This window comes from Tetrao urogallus, assembly GCF_951394365.1.
Source record: "Tetrao urogallus genome assembly, chromosome: 1".
NCBI lineage: Eukaryota > Metazoa > Chordata > Aves > Galliformes > Phasianidae > Tetrao > Tetrao urogallus.
In genome coordinates, this window is record NC_136813.1 from 133,948,626 (window position 1) to 133,969,514 (window position 20,889).

The following is a 20,889-nucleotide window of genomic DNA, read 5'->3' on the forward strand; positions in this document are numbered from 1 at the left end:
GACACCTGGTGGCATCATTACCTAAATGCTGGATTACATCATAAGACTGCAGTTGGCTGCTCAAAGTATGTGAGGAAGCTTCATCTATTAATAGATTGTCCTGAAGCAACACAGAATAGCCAGAGAGGCACAGCCAGCAAGAACTTCATGTGCTTTGGGTTTATTACATAGCCCAGATTTTTTTTTTCTATAAACACATCATCATTTGTGCTCCTGCACAACTCGTGGCTGTTTTACAAATAATTTGCCTGAAAATTGTAGCATAAGTAAACCTTCAAATGAGGTACCATAGCTTCTTTCCTGCTCAGCGTTGCGTTTTGGCGTACAGAAAGTTTTTTCCAATAAAATGAGGGCAGGGTGGGCCATGGTCCCAGGAAAGCAGACAGAATGCAGTCTTGCATTCCCTCGGGCATTTTGCAGTTGTGGCAGCCTCTGCCTTTCACATGCAGCCCAGCTGCCTACCCGGAGGCTGCACAAGCAGGGTCAGAGTATTGCCCTGACAGCTCTGCCTCAGCTCACCCCTCAAGCACACAGCGTCCCCAGGAGCAGCAGCAGCACGTCCACCTGTGCCCATGCAGCACAGGGGCAGGAACACGCGGGGGCTGCTAGTGAGGAGTGCATACAGCCTCTAAGTGCTTGTTTGGACCTTTTGTGAAATGAATGAGAGCTGCAATTTTATACTTTTAAATAAGCTTTTACTCCTTTTTAACACGAGAATAAACACTAAATTTGGACAGACAAAGCACACTTGTTATTTGTGCCTTCTTCCTGTTCAGTTCCAACTGTTTAACAAGCTCAGAGAAGCTTGTGAGCAGGTACAAGTAGAAAGCTAGAGATTACCACTGCATGCACAGCTTTGCATTTGCTTTAGTATGGGCAAACAGAAAGGTTCAAGTGGATTTTAAACATGAGAGCAAAGCAACAGCTGCTCCTCTTAGTAATAAGGTCAAAGCAAGATCTTTCAAGCAGCATTTAGGAAGTCCTCTGTGCCCAGCTTCAAAGGCCCCGCTCTGGTAAGAGAACGGTTCTGTTGGGCAGCTGTTGGGTCTCTTTCTCTTCTGGTGAAGGGACTCAGCTGCAGCCCCTGCTGTCTCAGGCAGGAGCTGGGCACCACCAGCCAAGCAGTGGCAGCACCCTCCATGCCTAAAGCAGCCTGAGCCCAGGACTTGAGAGGTGAAGCTGGTTCTGTGTTACCTAGCGGCAGCACTGGAAGGATGGTGCAGCATGGCTGGGGCTGGACTCAGGAAAACTGACACCAATTTTGACTAATCCGACCCTGAAACTGATGTCAGACTTGAAACAGGACCTGATTTCTGTGCTCTGCTATCATTACCGTTCTATCCAGATGAGTTTCGTAAAGCAATCTAAATGTTACCCAGGAGGTATGAAGCATTGATTCCTGTCCCTCCTACTTCACCTTCGCCACTTATCAGTCCTTTTTTCTTATGCGGCCTCTATTACCCACTCACCTCTCAAACAGGACAAACAAGGACCGATGTTGGTACCAAAAGACAGGACAAATGAAATTAACTGTCACAGATCATTACCTAGAAAACAGTTTCAGATTTCAGCAATATTGGTTTCTCTCCAACTCAGTGCTGAGTGAGATCAGAGCAACTCAGGAAAGAAATACATACCACACATCTGAGTCATGCGCCCAGTGTTGAAATAAGATACCTGTAAGGAAGGGAATGTGCAGACACACCACTGCTGTGTTCAGCAAAGCCTCCCCCAGCTCTTACAACAGAAAACCTGAAAGTCTCTGACAATTTCATCAGCTTTCTTGACAGCAGAACAGTGCAAAGAAAGAGATGCCTCCTCCAGAGGGGGTCAGTACCTCTCAGATTGGTCCTTCTTTAAAAAAAAGCAGTAACGTTCATCCATGGAGCTTTTCCTTTAAGGAATTGAGCAGCATGACTCACAACAGAAGCTGTTCTTAAAATGGAAAGAAATGCAGCAGTAATTAGTGTTTAGAAATACCAAGTAATTCCTGCGAGCCTACAGCTGCTTGAGAACAACTCCGTATAGCTCCACTCTTACACTGTATGGGTAGAGTTGCAAGTTTGGGGATGGCATTCAGACTGAATCAAGACTAAAGGCAGCACCCAGCACCGCAGCTCAGCCCCACTCCCTTCCGACCCAGAGAGGAGAAGAGCCGACCCAGCAGGTGAGGTGGAGCAGCCCCGCTCCAGCTTTTCTACCCGTAACTGTTATCAACTGTGTAGCAGTTAAATCACTGCAGGAGCAGGGAGGAGAGGCCCACGAGAAAACCCAGCGCTCAGCAAAGCACGTTGGGTTTCTTTCAGTGACTTGACGCGATATTCCGCAGAGGTGACAAATTGCAGCACAAAGCACAACCATAGAAGGAGAGCAGCTGGGGTGACGCTGCCAAATACGCAACTAACTGTGGCCAGGGAAGCCCAAAGTTTCAACTTTTTTATTTTTTTTATTTTATTTTATTTTTTTTTTTACAGTGTACATTGTTAAATAATGTAAAGAAAACGCTTGTAATTCAGAAACAGATTTTATGTGGAAAAAGATACTCAAAGTGTAATATTAAACAAAATAATTTAACAGTTCAGTAGCATTAGTTTATTCCTCTAGACTTCAGTTATTCATCCACAGGAAGGGGGGGAGGGGGAATCAATGGTAAATAAAACCAGTTCTTGCATAACATTAAGTGAAAACAACCTCAAACTTATTAGATCAAAATTAAATAACCACGTGCTGCATTCAGCTTCATCGTTCCCCTGTCGTGAGTATTCCCCTTGTGTGTCACCACTGCCTCGGGCCGACAACCGCTCCTTTTCCTCAGGCACACCTCTCCCCTTCCACCGGGTGTATTTGGGAACCCAATGCACCATTCAGGGCACAGAGAAGAGCTTTCCTGTCCAACCTCAGCAGCAGGGCCCCCCGCTTCTGCCCCTTCCCACCACACTCACGCCACGAGCCTCTCTCCTCTCCCCTTCAGCAGCTCCACTCCGCACTGAGGTCACAAAGAACGAGCCTCCAAACCTAAGGATCTCAGAGCCCAGGCTCTTTGCTGCTGGCTTTTGCCCTCTGGCATCTCTCTCCACCCAGGTATGGTGGCCCTTGCTGCCAAAACTGCTGGGGAAAAAAAAAAAAAAAAAAAAAAAAGTAACAGGAAAGAAATGGATCTCGCACATCTCTTTGCAAAAAAATAAAATAAAATAAAATAAAATAAAAATTCAAGTGAGAACACTCACAGACAAAAAAAAACTCCCTGTTAAGGCTCCACAGGGGAACAGCACTCTCAGGAAAAATGATTTGGGCAAGGAACAATCTCCTGGGTGCACCAACTTCCAGACACCAGCGAGCTGCCCCAGTGCTGGGAAGCAGCAGTGATCCTTCACAGCTCTTTGCAGCACTGTGTAAAATACTGGCTGGTATTATTTTAACTTTGTAGAGGAAACCAGTATTCTTAAATATGAAAAGGGAGAATGAACACAGCAAAGGTACAGTACAGCTAACTAAGAGGTGACGGCTACAGTCCTGGTACCAGCTGGAAATCTGTTAGAGTTGGAGCATAAATCCTCCAACTAAGACTGAGGAAATTTCTTGATGCCGGCTGTTTCAAGTGCATCCATTGCCGGCAATGGACATTGTGCCAGGACGACTATTCCTGGCTTCAATGGATAAAAAAAAAAAAACCAACCCATAAAACACAACAAAACAAAGAAAGAAAAGCAATCCCAGCAAGACAAGCCCACGCCAACGAGGAACGGCACCTCTCCCTCAAGTCACATCCTGACCAAACACCTTCACCACTTCACAGGTGGAGTCACACTGCATCTTAAGTGGGACCCTTCCCATAGACACTCCTTCTCCCCATCCTCTCCATTCCTGATCCAGACCTCCTGCTCCTACACAACGGCGCTTCATCTCATTCTGGCTTCACGCACAACCCTCCGTCCCACCCCACCTGGCCCTCATCGCACCACCAACATCGGGTCACCCCCTCGGCCAAGTTTCCCAACACGCGGAGCCTGGTTCCGCCCCGCTGCACCTCCTCTAGGCACTATCGCGCTATCGCGATCGCTACGCCGCCGGTCAGGCCCCCGTCCACAGGTACAACCAACGCGGCCTTCTCTGAACTTGCCCTCTGTCCACCTGGGGTCTGCTGGGAAGACAACGCTAACTGCAGAAGCAATAGAAGTCCAAGGCACTAAAATATCCAGCAAGCATACTGGGAGAACAGACAAGTATTCAAGTACATTAATTTATACAATTTTACATTCACATTTATTTATCTAATACAATGAAAATACAAAGGAAAAAGTTAAAGTGTCTCCAATAAGTATAAGGATATAGCTAGCTTTTTTTCCCATTTTTTACTTTTTAACTTTTTTAACCCTCTATATTCCACTCATTTTTAAACTACTGTTGTCCAACAACATTTATATATCACAGTGTTTCCACATCAAAACTGATGGTAAGTACATGTCCGCAGGGAACTTTTAAAATCTTTAAACAATTTAAATTGCTCTAATGCTGCAGTCAAAGCTGTTAATATCTTACTTAAAGCAGTAATGACCTATCAAGCACGGGCTGCACTGCAAGTCCATTCGGGTGCCCCATCGTTCTGGAGCCAAATACGATCGAGTGGGGAGAGGGAGAGGAGGGGGATTTGGACAGCTGGTCTCGGATCTTCAGGGAGAGAAGTGTGCTAAAGCCTCATGCTAGGATTCAACTCTCCCATCTTGACATACGCGGATTCGGCCTCAAACCAGAGAAATGTTACAGCAAGACTGCGTTAACTGCCCCCGTCACTGATCTTCACGGCTCTCGCTTCACACGAGAGCGGGACCCCTCAAGTCAAAAGAACTGTCCCATCGTAAGGACGCCGATCATCCTTCTCCCCCTTGAAAGCATGTGGGGAAGCCCCCTTTACAGAAACTTAACAGCAATGGGTGGAAAAGAGAAATTCATTCCCAGTCTGGCAAGCAACCAGTTCATTGCAGCACTAGGAGTTGACAAAGGGCCCCGTCTCCCTCCCCACGTCCCGTCCCGAGGTCTAGCCAGCACGGTCTCCGAGCGGGGCTAAGTGGTCCGCAGGTTGGAGCCTGGAGGGTTGCTGATGGATTTCTGCAAACCGCTGATGTTGAAGCTTTGCAAAGACGCGGCACCTACGGGCTGGAACTGGCCAAGTGGTTGCTGTGCCGGACCGCTCGTCCCGCTCCACGGAGCGGCAAAAGACGCTGCTGGGTAACCGTACTGCTGCGGAGGGCACATGGCCTTCGTGAAGGGACCTAAAGAGGTAGCTGATGCTGCAGAGATGGGCGTAGCACCCAGGGAAGATGTCATAGAGATACAGAGCTGACCTGGTGCTGAGAATTTTCTTGCCATTCCAGGGCCCTGAAAGAAAACCCAACCTCCAAGTTAAACAGCTGTTCTTACAAACCACCGGCTATCCCCGCAGGCCATTCCAAATGGCTGTCTGGAAGAACACATCATGGCTTTACTCTCTTTACTCTTCAGTTATCTCTCTTCCCTTCCAGAGCACGCAATATCACACTGTGCACACAAGGTTTACTCAACATTTCTGTAGCGCAGTTGTCCAGGATACGTGGTGACTGTACTCCACCTGGTTGACACTCTGACATAGCAAGACGACCCGACAGTTACAGCCGTAAACATTCATGGGTTAAAACTTACCTCATAGTTGCTATGCCCTTTGCCAACTTTCTTGCCAGACAGGTTCATGGCATCTCGGGCCCAGTTATCTACCAGCTTGTGCAGGTCATCTGTGAAAGTCCCTTTTCGGCTGGAGGCAATAGCAGTAGGCTGAGACTGGGGTGCTTGGCTGTTCACTGTAGCCCCGACTGCGTTAGTGCTACTGGTCCCTAAAAACACAAGAAATGGGAGTCAAAATTTGGGGTCAAGATCAGCTTCCTCCAGTGAATTTAATAATCGTGGCAATGGTACAACGATAGAGAGCCAATTAAAATGCCATGCAGCTTCAGTCTAGGTTTCAATTTCAAGACAAGCTGAAGTAGGAACTATGAGGACTCCTACAGGCATTTCCTCAGATTATTAATATTTCACAGATGTTTCCTTCAAGAAGTCCTGCAAGTAGTCATCTTTACAGGGGAACAGCAGCAGCCTATAGGTCTTTGCAGAAAAAAAAAAGGAGATTAGATTTCAGCACCAGATGACAGTAGTCGTGTCGTTCTTTCATCCTATACCATTTAATTAGCAGCAACCACTACCAGCACAAGTCAATTCCACCTTAGAGGACAATGCTGGATGCTGAATATGGAGTACTACAAACAGCACAGCCAGCTGCTCTGTAGAAAATTATCTCCACTTCATAAAATGAAGAGGAAAAATTCACTCAGATTACACAAAAAGCCACAGTGAGATACAACAACTGTTGTTTCCAATAGCTGCCATACTTGAGCATAACCAGACAGGACTGTCTTCATCCACTAAAGAGCAGGGATCAGCAGGGGAAGTCTGCACTGTGTTAAATTTTGCTTTTTGCCTCTGAAAGCACTTTTTTGCCATTATGTTCAGATTTCCTAGTCTGAAGAACAAGCATTTCAATGCAAATGACTAACACAGCTTAAAGAAGGCAGAAATGAGACCAGTCCCTTGGATGTGCTTTGACACAAATTTCTGTTCACTGGGTTGACCACAAGAACAAAAGCCCCACACATGAATACTGGGAATTTGGTGCTTCTAGAAAGCTCGCTGAACAGCACGCTGCAGAAAACATCCAGAAGTTCTGTGTTTAGTAGCCTTACTCACTGTCTCGCCCTAATAAGCACACAGCTTCACTCAAAATGAAGCTTTTCACAAGACAGATAACATAGCAGTAGCAAAAGTTGTTTATTATCAGGTAAGAATTCTGAATTCCCAGCAGTACCTTCATTTCAGATGTGGAATGAATACATTCCAGAAGTATCTTCATTTCCAGATGTGGGACCAGTAGGACCACGGGGAAGGCAGAATGAATCTACATTTCTCAAATCCACTTGGCTCAAAACCAACTAAACATAATTAGTTCCTGTCAGTGTAGAGCTAAACCCTGCATTCACTGCAAGCATCTTCACCTAACTGGTTTTCAAATAGCCTCAAATATTTCTACCTGCTTGTTCTGAAGGCTGCAATTGGGAAGCCCAGGATAACCTGAGCGTATGGCAGAATTTCTGGAGAAAACTGATTTAAAAAGTTGAGGATCAAAAATCCTAGCAAAGACAGTCATCTCCATTGCCAAGGCCGAATGACAGACGTTGTCTCCTGTCTGACAGCTGATTTCTCAGGAGTGGTGCTGCAGTGGCACAGGCTGCCCAGGGAGGTGGTGGAGTCACCACCCTGGAGGTGTTCAGTAACTGTGTGGATGCGGCACTGAGGGATGTGGGCAGTGGACACGGCAGGCATAGGCTGCTGGTTGGACTCAATGATTTCAGATGTCTTCTCCAACCTTAATGATTCTGCAGTTCTAATTCCTCCGTACTGCCCTCCCTGGCTAGCTGCCCCACTCCCTGCAACCATGGCATCAAAGAACGAACTGGCTCCAAACCCCTGCAGGAATGCTTTATATTAAGGAGTGAATTAGGAAGGTGACATACTTACTACGCAGGACAAATAAGCAAAGTGTTACCGCCTCTAGTAGTGCTGAGGAGGGAAGGACACAACTCCCTCCCACCAGATCCAGCTCAAGCATGGAGATGGCTCCCAGTGAGGGTGCTCACCAGAGGGACAGCAGCTGTTACAGGCAGGCAGAGGCATGCAACAGTGCACAGGGAAGGAGAGAAAAGGGTCCCCTGACCAGGGAGTGCAGCTGCAGCTCAGATGAACGCTAACAGAAACATACCATAAGGTGGAAAGGAAAAATCTACAATAAAATAATGAAAACTTTAAGCATGCACCACATCTTATTTAATAATAACAGTGACCGAGAAAAAGAAGGTGAAATTAAACACAAAACAGGCAAAAATAACAAAGAGGTACTCAAGATGAGGTGTGGAACCAGTAACGACCACATTCCACCATGAGGGCTCATGCAGGGATTGATACACTCACTCTCATACTCTTCATGATGGCCAATATCTGGTTCTCGTGTCTCATATTTCTATGTTAATCAATAAGTGCACAGCTGGCAACCTGGGACCGTGGCTCTATGCTTGAAAAGCCTCTTCAGGCCGTGCAATGGAGGGAGTTAATTACAAAATACTACAGAACAATCATCCAAAGATGCGAAAAATCACTTAGAAAAGCTGAAGTGTTCTGAAGAGGACTGGCTGAGTGTTTAGTCCAGGGTTTAAGGCAGATAGGAAAGGTGGGGGGCAAGGAGCTTTATCTGAAAAGTGATTTTAGTAAGGAGCTCCAATCTCAAGTCACAGACAACTTGAGGCAGACCAACCTACGCTATAAGAGGTGAGCTGTAAAATTACTGGGAGCTCCCACAGTATCAGTGTAAAAACTGACTTCTTAGGAACTTCACATTTTAACCCTGATGTAGTTGCTGCCTACTGAAGCTGCCATCCAGAAAAGTGTGAGAAGGAAGCGTTTCAATTCGTGGCATTTAATGTAAACAAACCCCCGCATTCCTGCTTGGTCACAGCAGCCGTCCCCAGTCCTGCTCTGACATGAGGGACCTGAAGTGAAACAGGCTTCTGCTTCTTCAGCCTGCCACCTACAATGCCTTCATTTTACACCCAGCCTTCTTTTTTATTATTATTATTTTTAAATCTCACCATGAGTGAGAAAGGCACTGTCAAAAGGCACCTTTAAGCCGTTTTCAGTGACGTGACCATACGCTGGCTTTTCTAGACATCTCTTACTTCAGGACACGGATAGAGGTCAGATGGCTTACTCTTGCAACGCTGAAGGACTCTCTGCCATTGGAGCTGTCACTGAGATGGCAGAACCCATCAGATACGTACAGAAACCAGCTGCTTAAAGGTACAGCGTTAGCACATCGCAGTGAGCAGCTGTCCTCGATGCTCAATTCACTGTTATTAGCAGGGAGCAAGGAGTTGCTCAGGGAAGGTGAGGCTCTGCCTCCACTCTTCTGCAAAGGTAATAGCCCTGCTGCACAGCTATGCTAACAACAGAGTACACATTAGAGGGCATAACAGAGACAGACAGATGCTGTGCTAGAGACAGAGTCAGGGAGGCAAGGCTTCGGTGACCAGAAAAAGCCAATGAACAGCTTTACAGTCAGGAGTTGGAGATAACAGAAATAAGATAATTACTACAGAGCTGGTTGCAAGGACAGACTTTTTTCACCATCTTCCCTGAAGCACAAAGAGAGAGTCATTTGTTAAAGATAAGAGAAACAGTGAGAAATGTTTAGTATCAGCAAACAGTACGAAAAGCTTGGTGAGAAACAGAGGGCATGGCACAGCAGGGCTCCTGAAAGTTCTGGTATGTTCTAGGAAAAAACCCAAGATTGCTCTGACAGTTTCGTGGGCTGTATTTTCAGAAAAAGAAATGGTTTGGCCTTCTGCATTTATTTTTCAGTATTTCAGAATTCCCAAACTGCAGTGAGGAATGGCAGAACACATTACGATTTCAACTGCCTGTTACTACAAAAGCAAAGCAAATACATCTTGCATTTTTGTCAGGGCGCAGAAAGCATTTCACAGCTATCAAGTTTGACCGTCATCAAGTGAGAAGAATTTGATAAGCCAATTGCACTCATGGTTTGTCACCTTGTTCTCTCAGGCCTCCCCAGATCTGTGGGACAGACCTTCCCTGCCAGGCTGTACCACTCTATTTCTCCCGCCGCACAGTTACAAGCATCAATTACTGCACTGTTTCCTCAACGCTGCTGATTCGAACCCAGCATCTTTCCCAGTTGTCACTCTCCATAACAGTCTGCAGTAGCACTCGAAGGACAGGACTCCAGGAAGCAAGCAGCCTGTAATGAGCTGAGTGCCAGGCCAAGCTGTGCCATGCCTCTACGAGTATGACCTGCTTTTGCAGGACAGCTACAACACGCATTTCAAAAAGAATCCATTTTTCTTAGCACAAGCCCCACAGGTAGAGGATATGCCAATGTATTCTTAGAGCCAGATGGTGCACAATTTGAAGCAAGCCAGAGCCTTAGAAGTACATGACGCTCTCACATTCAGTTCACTGTCAATTCCAGAAGTGGAGTAGTTGTTCATTACAAAGGATGGGGCAGACAAGAGAGGATTTTAAAGAGTTAACTTTGGTAAGCATGTGAGTATTTCCAAGAAAGGAGCTGCTAAGTCTTTGAACTGCAGATGTTTGTTACTGCACATCCGCACAGTAATATATCTAAAATCCAATGAGGTATCACTGCAAAATTCAGCAGCCACAAATATGTTTCCCCTCTCTGACTCCACTGCCTTGGAAGATCGTGCTGGTTGCATTGCAGCTGTCTCTGCAGAAGGCCAGGTCTTGTTCCTGCACACAATTCTCTGGCTGCCCACTGCAGCTCGACAGATGCTACAGATGCATGGTACATTAGGCAGTGCAGCAACTGAAGGTCTCTTTTCAGCATTCGGAACTCTCATATCAACTCATTCTGGAGTCTGGGAAACAAATGTCAGAGCATTCAAAGGGTCCAGCCTGCAGCAGCAGCATGGGAGATGTCGCAGCACTCCTCCCCTCCCCCCCCCCCAAAAAAAAAGAAGCATTGCAGCAGCAGCAGCCTCAGCTCAAGCACACTGTTAGTTCAGACAATCACATCAGAAGTTTGAGGCTCTCTTTTTTAATCTGGCGTAACGTAAGCACCAGTGAAAAGATGTTGAGAAAGGCTGCAAGGTAACTTGCAAGGGTTGACAGAATGTCTGAAGATGGCTATTTCCCCACCCGCACTGCTATGTGTGCATCGTATTTAATCTGACTCTGATTCACACTATGAGCTTCTAAATCTGTGGCCCATTTGAGTTGACCTGAAAATATTCTGTAACTATTTTTAAGTTTCAATCTTTTACTCTCCATCTGCGAATGAACACAAAAAGTCAATGTTAACTGCCTACAGGTGGCATCAATGCTCTGCACTGTGATCAGCACTGGTGCTGACAGCATGCATAAACACCCAACTTGCACAGCAAGCACACTGCTGGAAGGAAGCAACACATCCCCTCCACCATCAGTTACAACAGTGCCCAACAAAGGAATAATTTGGGAAACAAATCTTCCTCACTGTTTCTGAAGGAAAGAATAGTTCCCCTGCAAGTCTCATGGCAGCTAACATATACTGAAGCGTAATTAATAAGCAGGCCAAAAGAAAAGGCCCAGTGTACTACATCTGGCAAGCCAACCTCAATTTCTGCCATTTCACTGACCTGCTCAGAAAAGTTTCCACCAAAAGCTTAGAGAAATCAGTGTTTGTTAAAACAGTTTAAAAACAGAATACCTAACACGAGAACCCAAACTTCCAAAGGTATGCTAAGAGCAACTCAGCCTAGCCATGGAATGGAATGGAATACAAGGCGGCACATGAGGATGGGCTGCATGAAACAGATCCAAGCAGCAGAAGAAAACAAAAAGACAAAACAAAAAAGACAAGGAAGGAGTAAAGGTGTTACACACAAAGAGCCAAGCAGGGCGTACTCAGAAATCGGGTCCTCCTGCCACCAGGCTTGAACGTCACTCTCTCAGATGCACAGTTAAACTTCGCACAGCCTGTGAGAAAACAAAAACGGGAAGAACAGAGAAAGGAGAGGAGAAGAGACAGAACACCACTACAAGATGTTAGCAACTTGAGGTTGGAAGGGTGAAATGCATTAACATGGCACACAAGAGTAAGCTTCCAAGAGCAGACCACAGAGTATGCAGACAACATACGGAGTGAAGAGACTCGCCTTCAATACAGCGGACATGGGGCCAAGTTTGCTGTGTTAACCTCCGGTTTATAACCCAGCAATGGGGTTTCCATTGGTAGGAAAGCCAAACGCCAGCAAAAGCGTCTGATTGTAGAAGATACTGCACAACTCTAGATACAAGGAGGTGCAAGTAGCTCCAAAATACTTGAACAGTTCAACACAAAAATCTCTACGGAAAATTCTTCCCAAAATTCTTTCAGAAAGTCGATTTCTGTTTTCCGTTTGTACTTCTCCAAATTCAGCAGTAATATTTGTTTCATTTGATGCATTTAATCAGCCTATGGTAAAGCTTTTCAAAAAGATGCTAACGCATAAAAAACTGAAGCAACTACTTTCATAGAAGCAAACGAACCAAACTATCATCTCCTGAGCAACTGACAAGGAAAAACGTCCTCCCTCCAAAATAGATCAGGGCTGAGTGAGAGATGATCTGACACTACCTAAGCAATCCACAACTTGAGTAAAATGAACATTTTATTCCTACACCATTCCATCCTCCTGTGCTGCTGTCCAGGATAACTCCTTAACTCCTTAACTCTTTTCCTTTTATTGCCAAAAAATTTTCAACAGAAACAGCCACAGCAGTTTCAAATTCAAGAAAGAGTGAATCTTCTGAAATTTTCCTACCATTTCAATTACCTATTATCAACAAAGCTATTCTGCCTCATCCTTAATCTCACATTTGAACCCACCTCTCCCCTTTGTTTCCTCACCCTTTCAGCCAACACCACCTTCCGTCAGGTCAGAAGAATATTGCTTGCCACCACCACACTGCATTCTCTTGTGTTCTCCTTGGTGTTTTCATTAGACAGGGCCACATGCTATATATTAATTATTTTAACGTTCCTGGCACCTTCTGTTTATGTGAGAAGCTAGAAATGTAGTTGCAAAACATACACCCTTTGCAGTTTGCATGCACTGGGGTCAAATTCCCTGTCTACTTTATGACGTGTATTAAACATCAAGTGGCATCAAGTAGATTGTTCTTTCACCAGCAGTAAAGGTGCAAGACTTGACACTAAATCCATCTGAAGTCTTACCTTGGCCTGGCGCAGAAAGGCTTGGTACTGAAAGGGCACCATCACTGGTAAAGGCAGAGTAGAGGTTTTCGCTGGAAGGTGAAGGTTTGAGGGGCTGTAACAAATGGTTCTGTCCAGTCTCTGGCACACTACCAGGAGGATGAAGAGTCTGTTGTGGAGGCAAGACTGATGGTGCACTCTGAGCTGACAAATTGCCTGGAGGAAGAATGAAGGCAAAACGCAATGAACCTTTCAGCTTCCCCGTGTCATTTTCTGAGCTTTTTTTTTCAGTGCACCCAATGGAGAACAGCAAAACGTATGACTGAGTTATTATGCTAGCCATGGAGAAAAGTGCAGGGGTGGGGAAGTATATTCATCCTCTGGACTTGACAATTCCAGGTGAGAGAGAGGCAGGGGAAGGACTACACCAGCATATTAGAAAGTATTAAGACTAAAATAATTTTTCTTTACTTCAATCTTAAGGGAACTCACTGTCACACGCTCACACAGAGTTCCTCTATCATATAATAAACCAGGAGTGAGCACAGTGCAACTGGATACAGACCCTCATACACGACATGGAGCTGCCAAAGTCAGAGTGTAAAACAAATATTTCCGCTTACGGGCAGGATTTGAGTGACATCTACAGATAGATAACATCTGACACCCATGTCAGTCAGGCACAGAACTATTTTTCAATTTATTATAAAAACTGTCTTAAATGAAGCCTTGATAACTGAAATCTTCTTAATTTGCGAAGTACAAAGAATTGTCACTCCCTAAAACTTCACTACTTTAACATCCATCAGTTGTGACTTTGATTTCTGGCAATACCATGCTTAAGTGCTCTTAAGTACGAAAAATCATTTTTGAAGATGGATGAAGATACCATTCCCATTCTATAATACCATTTTCAGGAGAAAACAAGAGTAGTTGATGCCCCATTCCTGGAGACTTTTGAGGCAAGGCTGGATCAGGCTCTGGGCAACCTGATTCAGCTGTGGTGTCCCTGTTCATTGCAGGGGAGTTGGACTAGATGGCCTTTAAAGTTCCCTTCCAACTCTAAGGATTCTATGATTTTATGGGGAAAAAAAAATTCCCTTTGTAAATTTATACTTTACACTCTGGATTGATTCCCAGTCCTCTTACAGCCCTATCACTAATCTCAAAAAAATAAACCAAACCAAAACAAACAAAAACAAAACAAAACAACCCATACCCACAATTTTAAACTGCTCTTACAAAACAATGTAATATAGTTTAAGTAAATTGCAAAAGGCAAGACTATCAACTAGCAAAAGCAACTTAAATGACTTTGTAGTCCAGGCAGTGAAGGAGCTTGGAGTAGGGAGTGCAGGAGAGCAAGTTGCAGCAGAAGAATCGTATCAGTCTGGCAGTGACTGGTAGCACTTTGTCAGTTCTATCTTATTTATAAAAAAAAAAAGTGAGAAAGCCTTACCTGACAGCTGTGGACTCTTATTTCCCTGGGAGCTGCTACGACTGGATTTGCTGCTTTTTCCTTTAGTGGGTCGTCTCCTCCTTCCTGAAAGGGGTGCAGCAGGGGGAATAATGACTGCAGGTGGGACCTTTCCTAGTTTTGTGTACAGTGATTCAATCTCCTGCTTCTGGCGACTCTGCAGCTCCTGGATCTCTTTAAGGTGCCTAACAAGTTGCAAGAGCATCACTTAAAAAATTGTATGCACATAGCTGTAGTACACGTAACAATCCCTCCCCTCCAGTCAAGCTTGACCAGCTTGTTTGGTCAAACTCCCATAAACATTTAAGAGCAGATGAAATAAATCCCTTCCACAAGCAATCGCTGAATACATATGGCAAAATGCTCGTTTTATTCCATTTTGTCTAAAAATGACTAGGAATTCCATAACAAGGTTTCCAGCGTTGTAATCTCAAAACCAGAATAAACATATGTATAAACAAGAACACACAGCAAACAAACCAATCAAATCATTCATCATAAACGCTATAGGAATAGCTAGAACACTGTTTTCTGAAACATACGGCATTGGAGGCTTCAACATTCATACTGAAGCATTTTTCTCAGAGCAGTTGCCAGCTGTCCTAAAAGGTCAGTTTTCAATATAAGTTCAATATTAAGTCACATTCTCTGACTTCTCAATTTTCTTCTAAATCAACAGGGATTCTCCAGGAAGTGGAGAACATCAGAATCACTTATTAGAAATGCAAAGCTGACTGCCATTTTCAAGACAGACAACAATATTTCCACTATCTACTAAATTTCAGAGATATGCAAAAACTTTTGTACATCTACATAGATTTATCCACAGCGTGGCAATCTGTACTTGAACACACACACTGAGATTACAGATTAGAAAATTAACATACCAGGTGCACATACCTGTTGTTTGGGATCATTATGTATTACTTTTCCACTAAATAATTTTATTTCCCATGTAAACACTGACACTTAAGAAAGCTTTAGTTTCTTTTTAAAGAAGGCTAGCTTTTTTCCTTTGTGAAAAGTGAAGTCCAGAGGAAGTGAAATGAAATTCATATTAAGCCTTTGCTACACATTTCACACATGCACAAGGGAAGGAAAAAGCCTTACTTCTCCCGTAATCGACGGAGTTCCAATTTCAAGTCTTCATCTTCAATATCTGACTCGTTGTCACTGCTCATGTAGGAAGAATTGAACGAGTTGCTAAGACTCTGAACAGGGAGGCTGATCTTTGATGCTGTGGCCTGGAGGGAGTCTGGACTCGCTGAGCCATCATCCAGATCCTTAGCCATTCCACTCAAGAAAGCAGCCTCTGGTTCAGAGGACGGACCGTTCATATGTGGGGACTGCCTCGACTCCAACTCTTTCCTAGGGGCTGCAGCTGAAGAAGCAACTTGTTCCAAGTCCACAGAGAGAGGGAGAGTCATTGGCTCTCTCTCTGCACAGGTGACCTCATCCTGAGTCTTTGACACTGAGAAGCGCCCCACTTGATCTGTTGTTGTTGTTACCTGGAAGCGTCCAACCTTAGTAGGCTGACCATCGTCTACTGGCAACTGCAGCACAGGAACTGGCTGAGGGATGCCATGTGCCACAGCCTCGCTTTTCCGCCCTCCAGCCTGCTTTACCAGGGTGCTCTCTGGACTGCTCCCAGAAAGAGGGGAGGAATCAGAGGAGGTGGTTTCAAATTGCAGCGGCTTAGTCTCAGGTTTGTCACTCTCTTTCAGCACATCATCCACTGCCACAGACACCTACAACAGAAATGCAATCATACAGACCTTCTAAGTTCTTCTTTAACATGATGCACTTATTTACATTACATAGCAGAACCATACGAGGGGGGAAAACAACTAGTTGCTCACTAGTTGCCTGGTGAGGATTTTCTATGAACATCCAAATCAGTTTAACATGGAATCATAGAATGGTTTGGGTTGGGTGGGACCTTTAAGGTCATCCAGTTCCAACCCCCCTTCTATAGGCAGGGACACCTCCCTCTAGACCAGGTTGCTCAAAGCCCCATCCAGCCTGGCCTTGAATGCTTCCTTAGAGGCGGGGATCCACAACCTCTCTGGGCAACTAGTTCCAGTGTCCCATCACCCTCCCAGAAAAGAATTTCTTCCTGATATGTAGTCTAAATCCACCCTCTGCCAGTTTAAAGCCCTTTCTCCTCATCCTATCACTACCTGCCCTTATCACAACTCCCTCCCAGCTTTCCTGTAGACCCCTTCAGGTCCTGGAAGGCTGCTATAAAGGTCCCCCCAGAGCCTACCTGAAACCGTCCCATCTTAAGAACGCCAGCTCCTGTTGTTGTGGAAGCCATACCACTGCTTTCTCCACCATACGATGCTGAAGCTAAAGAAGACCAAACAAATAAAGGAGAATGGGATTGAGAAGAAAATTAGCATGCCTTTGGATTTACGGAACCTGATCTCCTTTCTCAGCTCTGCCATGTATAATACCAAACTAAAATTTTAAAATTGTTTTTCTATAAAGTTCTGTTGTGCAGTAGACTTGCCAGAAATGTACTTTTATATTGTGATAAAAAAGTACACTTTGATTTCAAGCAAGGATGTGAAGTAGCCAAAAATAAAAAACAAATGAAATTTATCTAAGAAATAGCATATTTCAATTCCACACCCATGGTGACTACATAAATTTCAAATGCTGGAGGCAATTTCTTAATAACAGAGAAGTGGTACATTTAAGAAACGGTATAAACATTCACTCAGGGCTGCATGAAGCCTTCAGAGCTGGATCCTTAGATGGTAGCTCCTGATCTTATTATTGTATGCACTAGCAGTATAAGATTACAAAGCTGAAAAATAACATTCTATTTTTAAACTAATTCTGTTGGACAGCTTGTTGGGTTTATTCAGCAACTTTTCACTTTGCTTACTTTTACTACCTAAAATTAACAGGCAAAGGAACTCATTTTCTAATAGGAAAAGGAGCTTAATGACATAGTTATCTATCAAGCACACCAGAAAGGGACAATTTTATTTTTCTGTTGGCTTTATTAGCTTTTAAAGTTTTGTCATTGCACTTGCAATCTAAATGTTGTTTGCTAAATAAATTAGAAATAATTTTAGTAGCAAATTAATAGTTTATTTTAAAAACAAACTTTTTAAATTGCAATGATTAAGGGAATACTGATTGTTAAGTCTCAGGCTATTCTTGAAGTGTGGGTTGTTTGGTTGCACCCCTACTCCTGCAGCCCTAACAATTAAACTCATTTAGTATTGAAAGCCATTTATCATTCAAATTTCAGTTACCTCAGCACTGTTCAGAAAACAGTCCTTTTTTCTTACTGTTTCTTTAATTAAGTTTGGCCCCCATCCTTTTTTGTCTAAATAGAAATTAAATACTCCAATTAAGGAGAGATATCCTAAATACAGAATGCAGCATGACAACACAAAATGGAAAGGTTTTACAATTGCTATCAAGAATATCACAAGAGACAGGAAGCAGTCCTTTCAAATTATGAATTTGTACCTTAGAAGCATAATGAAGATTCTTTGCAAGGTTTAATTTATCATTTCAGTCAGCTCTACATACAGAGTTACTATAATATGCATATTCCATTCCCATCTCTTGGTCTACAGTTGAAAATGTCAGTCTAGTTACTAAAAACTGCAACAATTCCTAAGGAATTCTCACTGTATGACTTATTAGAAGAGGTTATATCCTTACAAGTTGCTAACCTGTTTCAGTTTTGCATTAAATCTCTGTGCTAAGAAATCATCCGAAATAACAATGGCTGTCTTACCATCTTTTAGAGGCTGTGCTGCTGTGGACACCAGACCAGTAACTGCTGTAGATGCTACTGAGGGCACAGACTAGAAGTTCAGGAGGGAAATAAAATAAAAATAATCAGAATCAGCAGTTTGATTCAACTTCATAGTGCATGTAACAGCATTTTTTAATTCCATCAGGTCTAACAAACGATCCATCATAGGACTAACAGAAGATCTCTTCATCTCCAAAGCAAGCAATATCAGCAACAGATTTTGCATGCCTTGCAACACAAGACTACCAGCAGAACCTCCCCTTTTACTCTGCAGAAGTAATACACGAATAGTCACTTGGAGATCAGTGTTAATCACTATCATCCTTTTCTATCATCTTTTTATATCGATATTTCAATAGACTCTTAAGAATTGAAACCTACGCTTTAAACATCTCTCCTAAATTATGACTGACTTCCCACATAGTGCTAGTTTAGCACCCTCTTTTCCCTTGTTTCATAATCACTTCCCATTTTAGTTCTGTGATATTAATGGCTTTGCCAAAAAAGATGGGTTAAGAATTAATCCCAGAACTAGCCTCAGGATATACAGTATCTATTGCAACCTACATACTTCCTCCATTTCGCTTGGCTCTGTCCCACACACTGTAAGATGACTCTCTGTTTTTAATTAGAAGCCTACGGACTCGTGCAGTGATATTAAAGGCAGTGACTTAAGTGCATGAACTTGAGAAAACACTGGTTACTTGAGACTACTATTTGTCAGTATTGCAAACGTACACAGGCAGGAGCTGATGTCACTGGAACGGTCTCTGGACTAAGGGTTCTCCTCAGCTTAGCATCCAGATCTTCCAGTGGCTGCTGGGACTGATGAGAGAGGAAACAGTAAACAGCTGCCCCAGCTCAAGAAAAATACACACATTTCTAAAACTACACCGCATTTAATACTAAAATTTAAAGCAGTCAGCACTGTTTTTATATTTCTGTCTTTCCCTTGCTATGTGCTTACATTTAACATGTGCAACACAGGAAGGCTGAAAACAATTTAAGCAACACATTTGGATAAGCAGAAAAGAAACATTAACTGAAACATCCATTTTTCACAAAGTTTGCATTCCCACCCTTGAGAATTGTGTAAAGACAGTCTAAGTCTCCAGGTTCTACAGTCTTTGGTCTACAAGGATTACACAAACTTGTTATGACTAAGAAAACTCACAAAAAAAAAAAAAAAAGAGAAACATGCCCATAATTTCAAAAACTGAGGAACAAATTATCCAAAAACTGGTCTTGGGATGACATGCAGTTGGACTGCTTGTTATGAAACTTGTACAAAGGAAAAAATGTTGCTTAATGAGCAACAATCTGGTTCTGACAGAACCAGAAAGGAAGACAAACCCATCTATTCTAAGACAAGCCAATAATTTTCCAGTCCGTATTATACGACAGCAGCAAAGGCTCTTAGCAGTTATCTAGATTTGATCCAATCAATCTTCTCCCATTTTGTCTCACACACCAAGGCAGGTTTTAGAGTTCAAATGAGAGGTGAAATTAGGTAAGCTGTTTGCAAGTGACAAACCAGAGAGCTGTATTTTGGCCTTTTCTATACCACAAATCCTCATAGAAACATCCACAGTAAACAGAAGAAAGCCGTTAGCAGTAGTGCTGTAGGATGAACCACACCAGTGGTTACCGCTGCGTTGAGTTTGGGGGAAAATGATTACCAAGATAACCAGTTCTAAGAGATGACCTGAACTAGTATGAACTTAACATGACTCATTTTAACTGTTTCCAGATCCATTTGCTACCACTGTTGGTGAATACAGATGAATTATCACCAAACTGGCATCTCTCCCCTCTTTCAGAAAATCATATTTCAAAAGAACTGGCTGAACAGTATTAAAAAAAAACTACAGGTTCCAGCAGCTGGAGGAAAAGATTCTGCTTGTTAACACTATCTCACAACTGCACATAAGACAACTAGCTTCTTGTTCAGTTTGGAGCCAGAACATACCCATTCCTAATGAATCATGTTCAGCCTAGCAGAAAGCAGCAAGTAAAAGCAAATACAGTGGCACTCTCCTTTCCATGATACAAGTAATGAGCAATACCCCAACTCCGTTTTTGCACATGCAGAGCACAAATTTCTGCCTTTTCACACCGCATAATACTTCCTAAATAATGGATGTATTCTTATCACTTTCAAAGATTTAAACATACTTCTTAGAAAAAAGAAAACCTAGGAGCAGCTCTGAATACAAAGGCTATCTGCAAGGACTCACTGACTGAGCCTGGATGTATTACTATTACTAACTTGCATTTGCTCCATTACGAGGACTGAGAAGGTAGTAGAATAAGAACAGTCAAGACGAGATGCCAACTTTCAGCATCTTGTAATTCTGGCTTATTAGACTGTTTCTATTCTAATCTCTATTCTAGATCCCATGCAAACTTGTCTGAGAGATACCCTAGAAAAATGACATCTATTGGGGTACCCAGAGAAATCACTGAATAAACGCAGCTTCTGCTCAGACAGTGTTGGAGGATAAAAGACTGTAAAATGGAAAAAGGGTCTATTAATGCCATAACCAAAATAAAAGCTGCTACCACGCCTTGCTGCTCAACTCCTTTCATGCCTTTGGAACCAGGTATTACTACATTCCTCCCATTTGAGAGACAAAAGGAAATCCTGCTCAAAAAGAATCTTTGAAGATTAGTATCCAAATATATATAATTCTGTTTTTACAGTTTTAGCTGTAGAATTAATGGAAGTCATGACAGCTCATTAAGCAAACTTGCCTTAGCAGAGTTTAAATTATTTAC

General features: G+C 43.3%; 1 protein-coding gene across 1 annotated transcript in view; it reads right to left on the reverse strand.

The window, feature by feature from the left end:
- Positions 1 to 5,061: 5,061 nt before the first annotated feature.
- Positions 5,062 to 20,889, reverse strand: part of WNK1 (WNK lysine deficient protein kinase 1) — a gene marked incomplete at both ends in the record, with an annotated part of 96,393 nt that continues 80,565 nt past the window's right edge. The window contains 10 exons of the mRNA XM_079538359.1: positions 5,062 to 5,376; positions 5,677 to 5,864; positions 9,225 to 9,266; positions 11,539 to 11,631; positions 12,872 to 13,066; positions 14,310 to 14,512; positions 15,438 to 16,075; positions 16,594 to 16,676; positions 18,091 to 18,160; positions 18,850 to 18,936. Of these exons, the coding sequence (XP_079394485.1) occupies positions 5,062 to 5,376; positions 5,677 to 5,864; positions 9,225 to 9,266; positions 11,539 to 11,631; positions 12,872 to 13,066; positions 14,310 to 14,512; positions 15,438 to 16,075; positions 16,594 to 16,676; positions 18,091 to 18,160; positions 18,850 to 18,936 (1,914 nt within the window). The remainder of the gene's footprint in view (positions 5,377 to 5,676; positions 5,865 to 9,224; positions 9,267 to 11,538; positions 11,632 to 12,871; positions 13,067 to 14,309; positions 14,513 to 15,437; positions 16,076 to 16,593; positions 16,677 to 18,090; positions 18,161 to 18,849; positions 18,937 to 20,889) is intronic.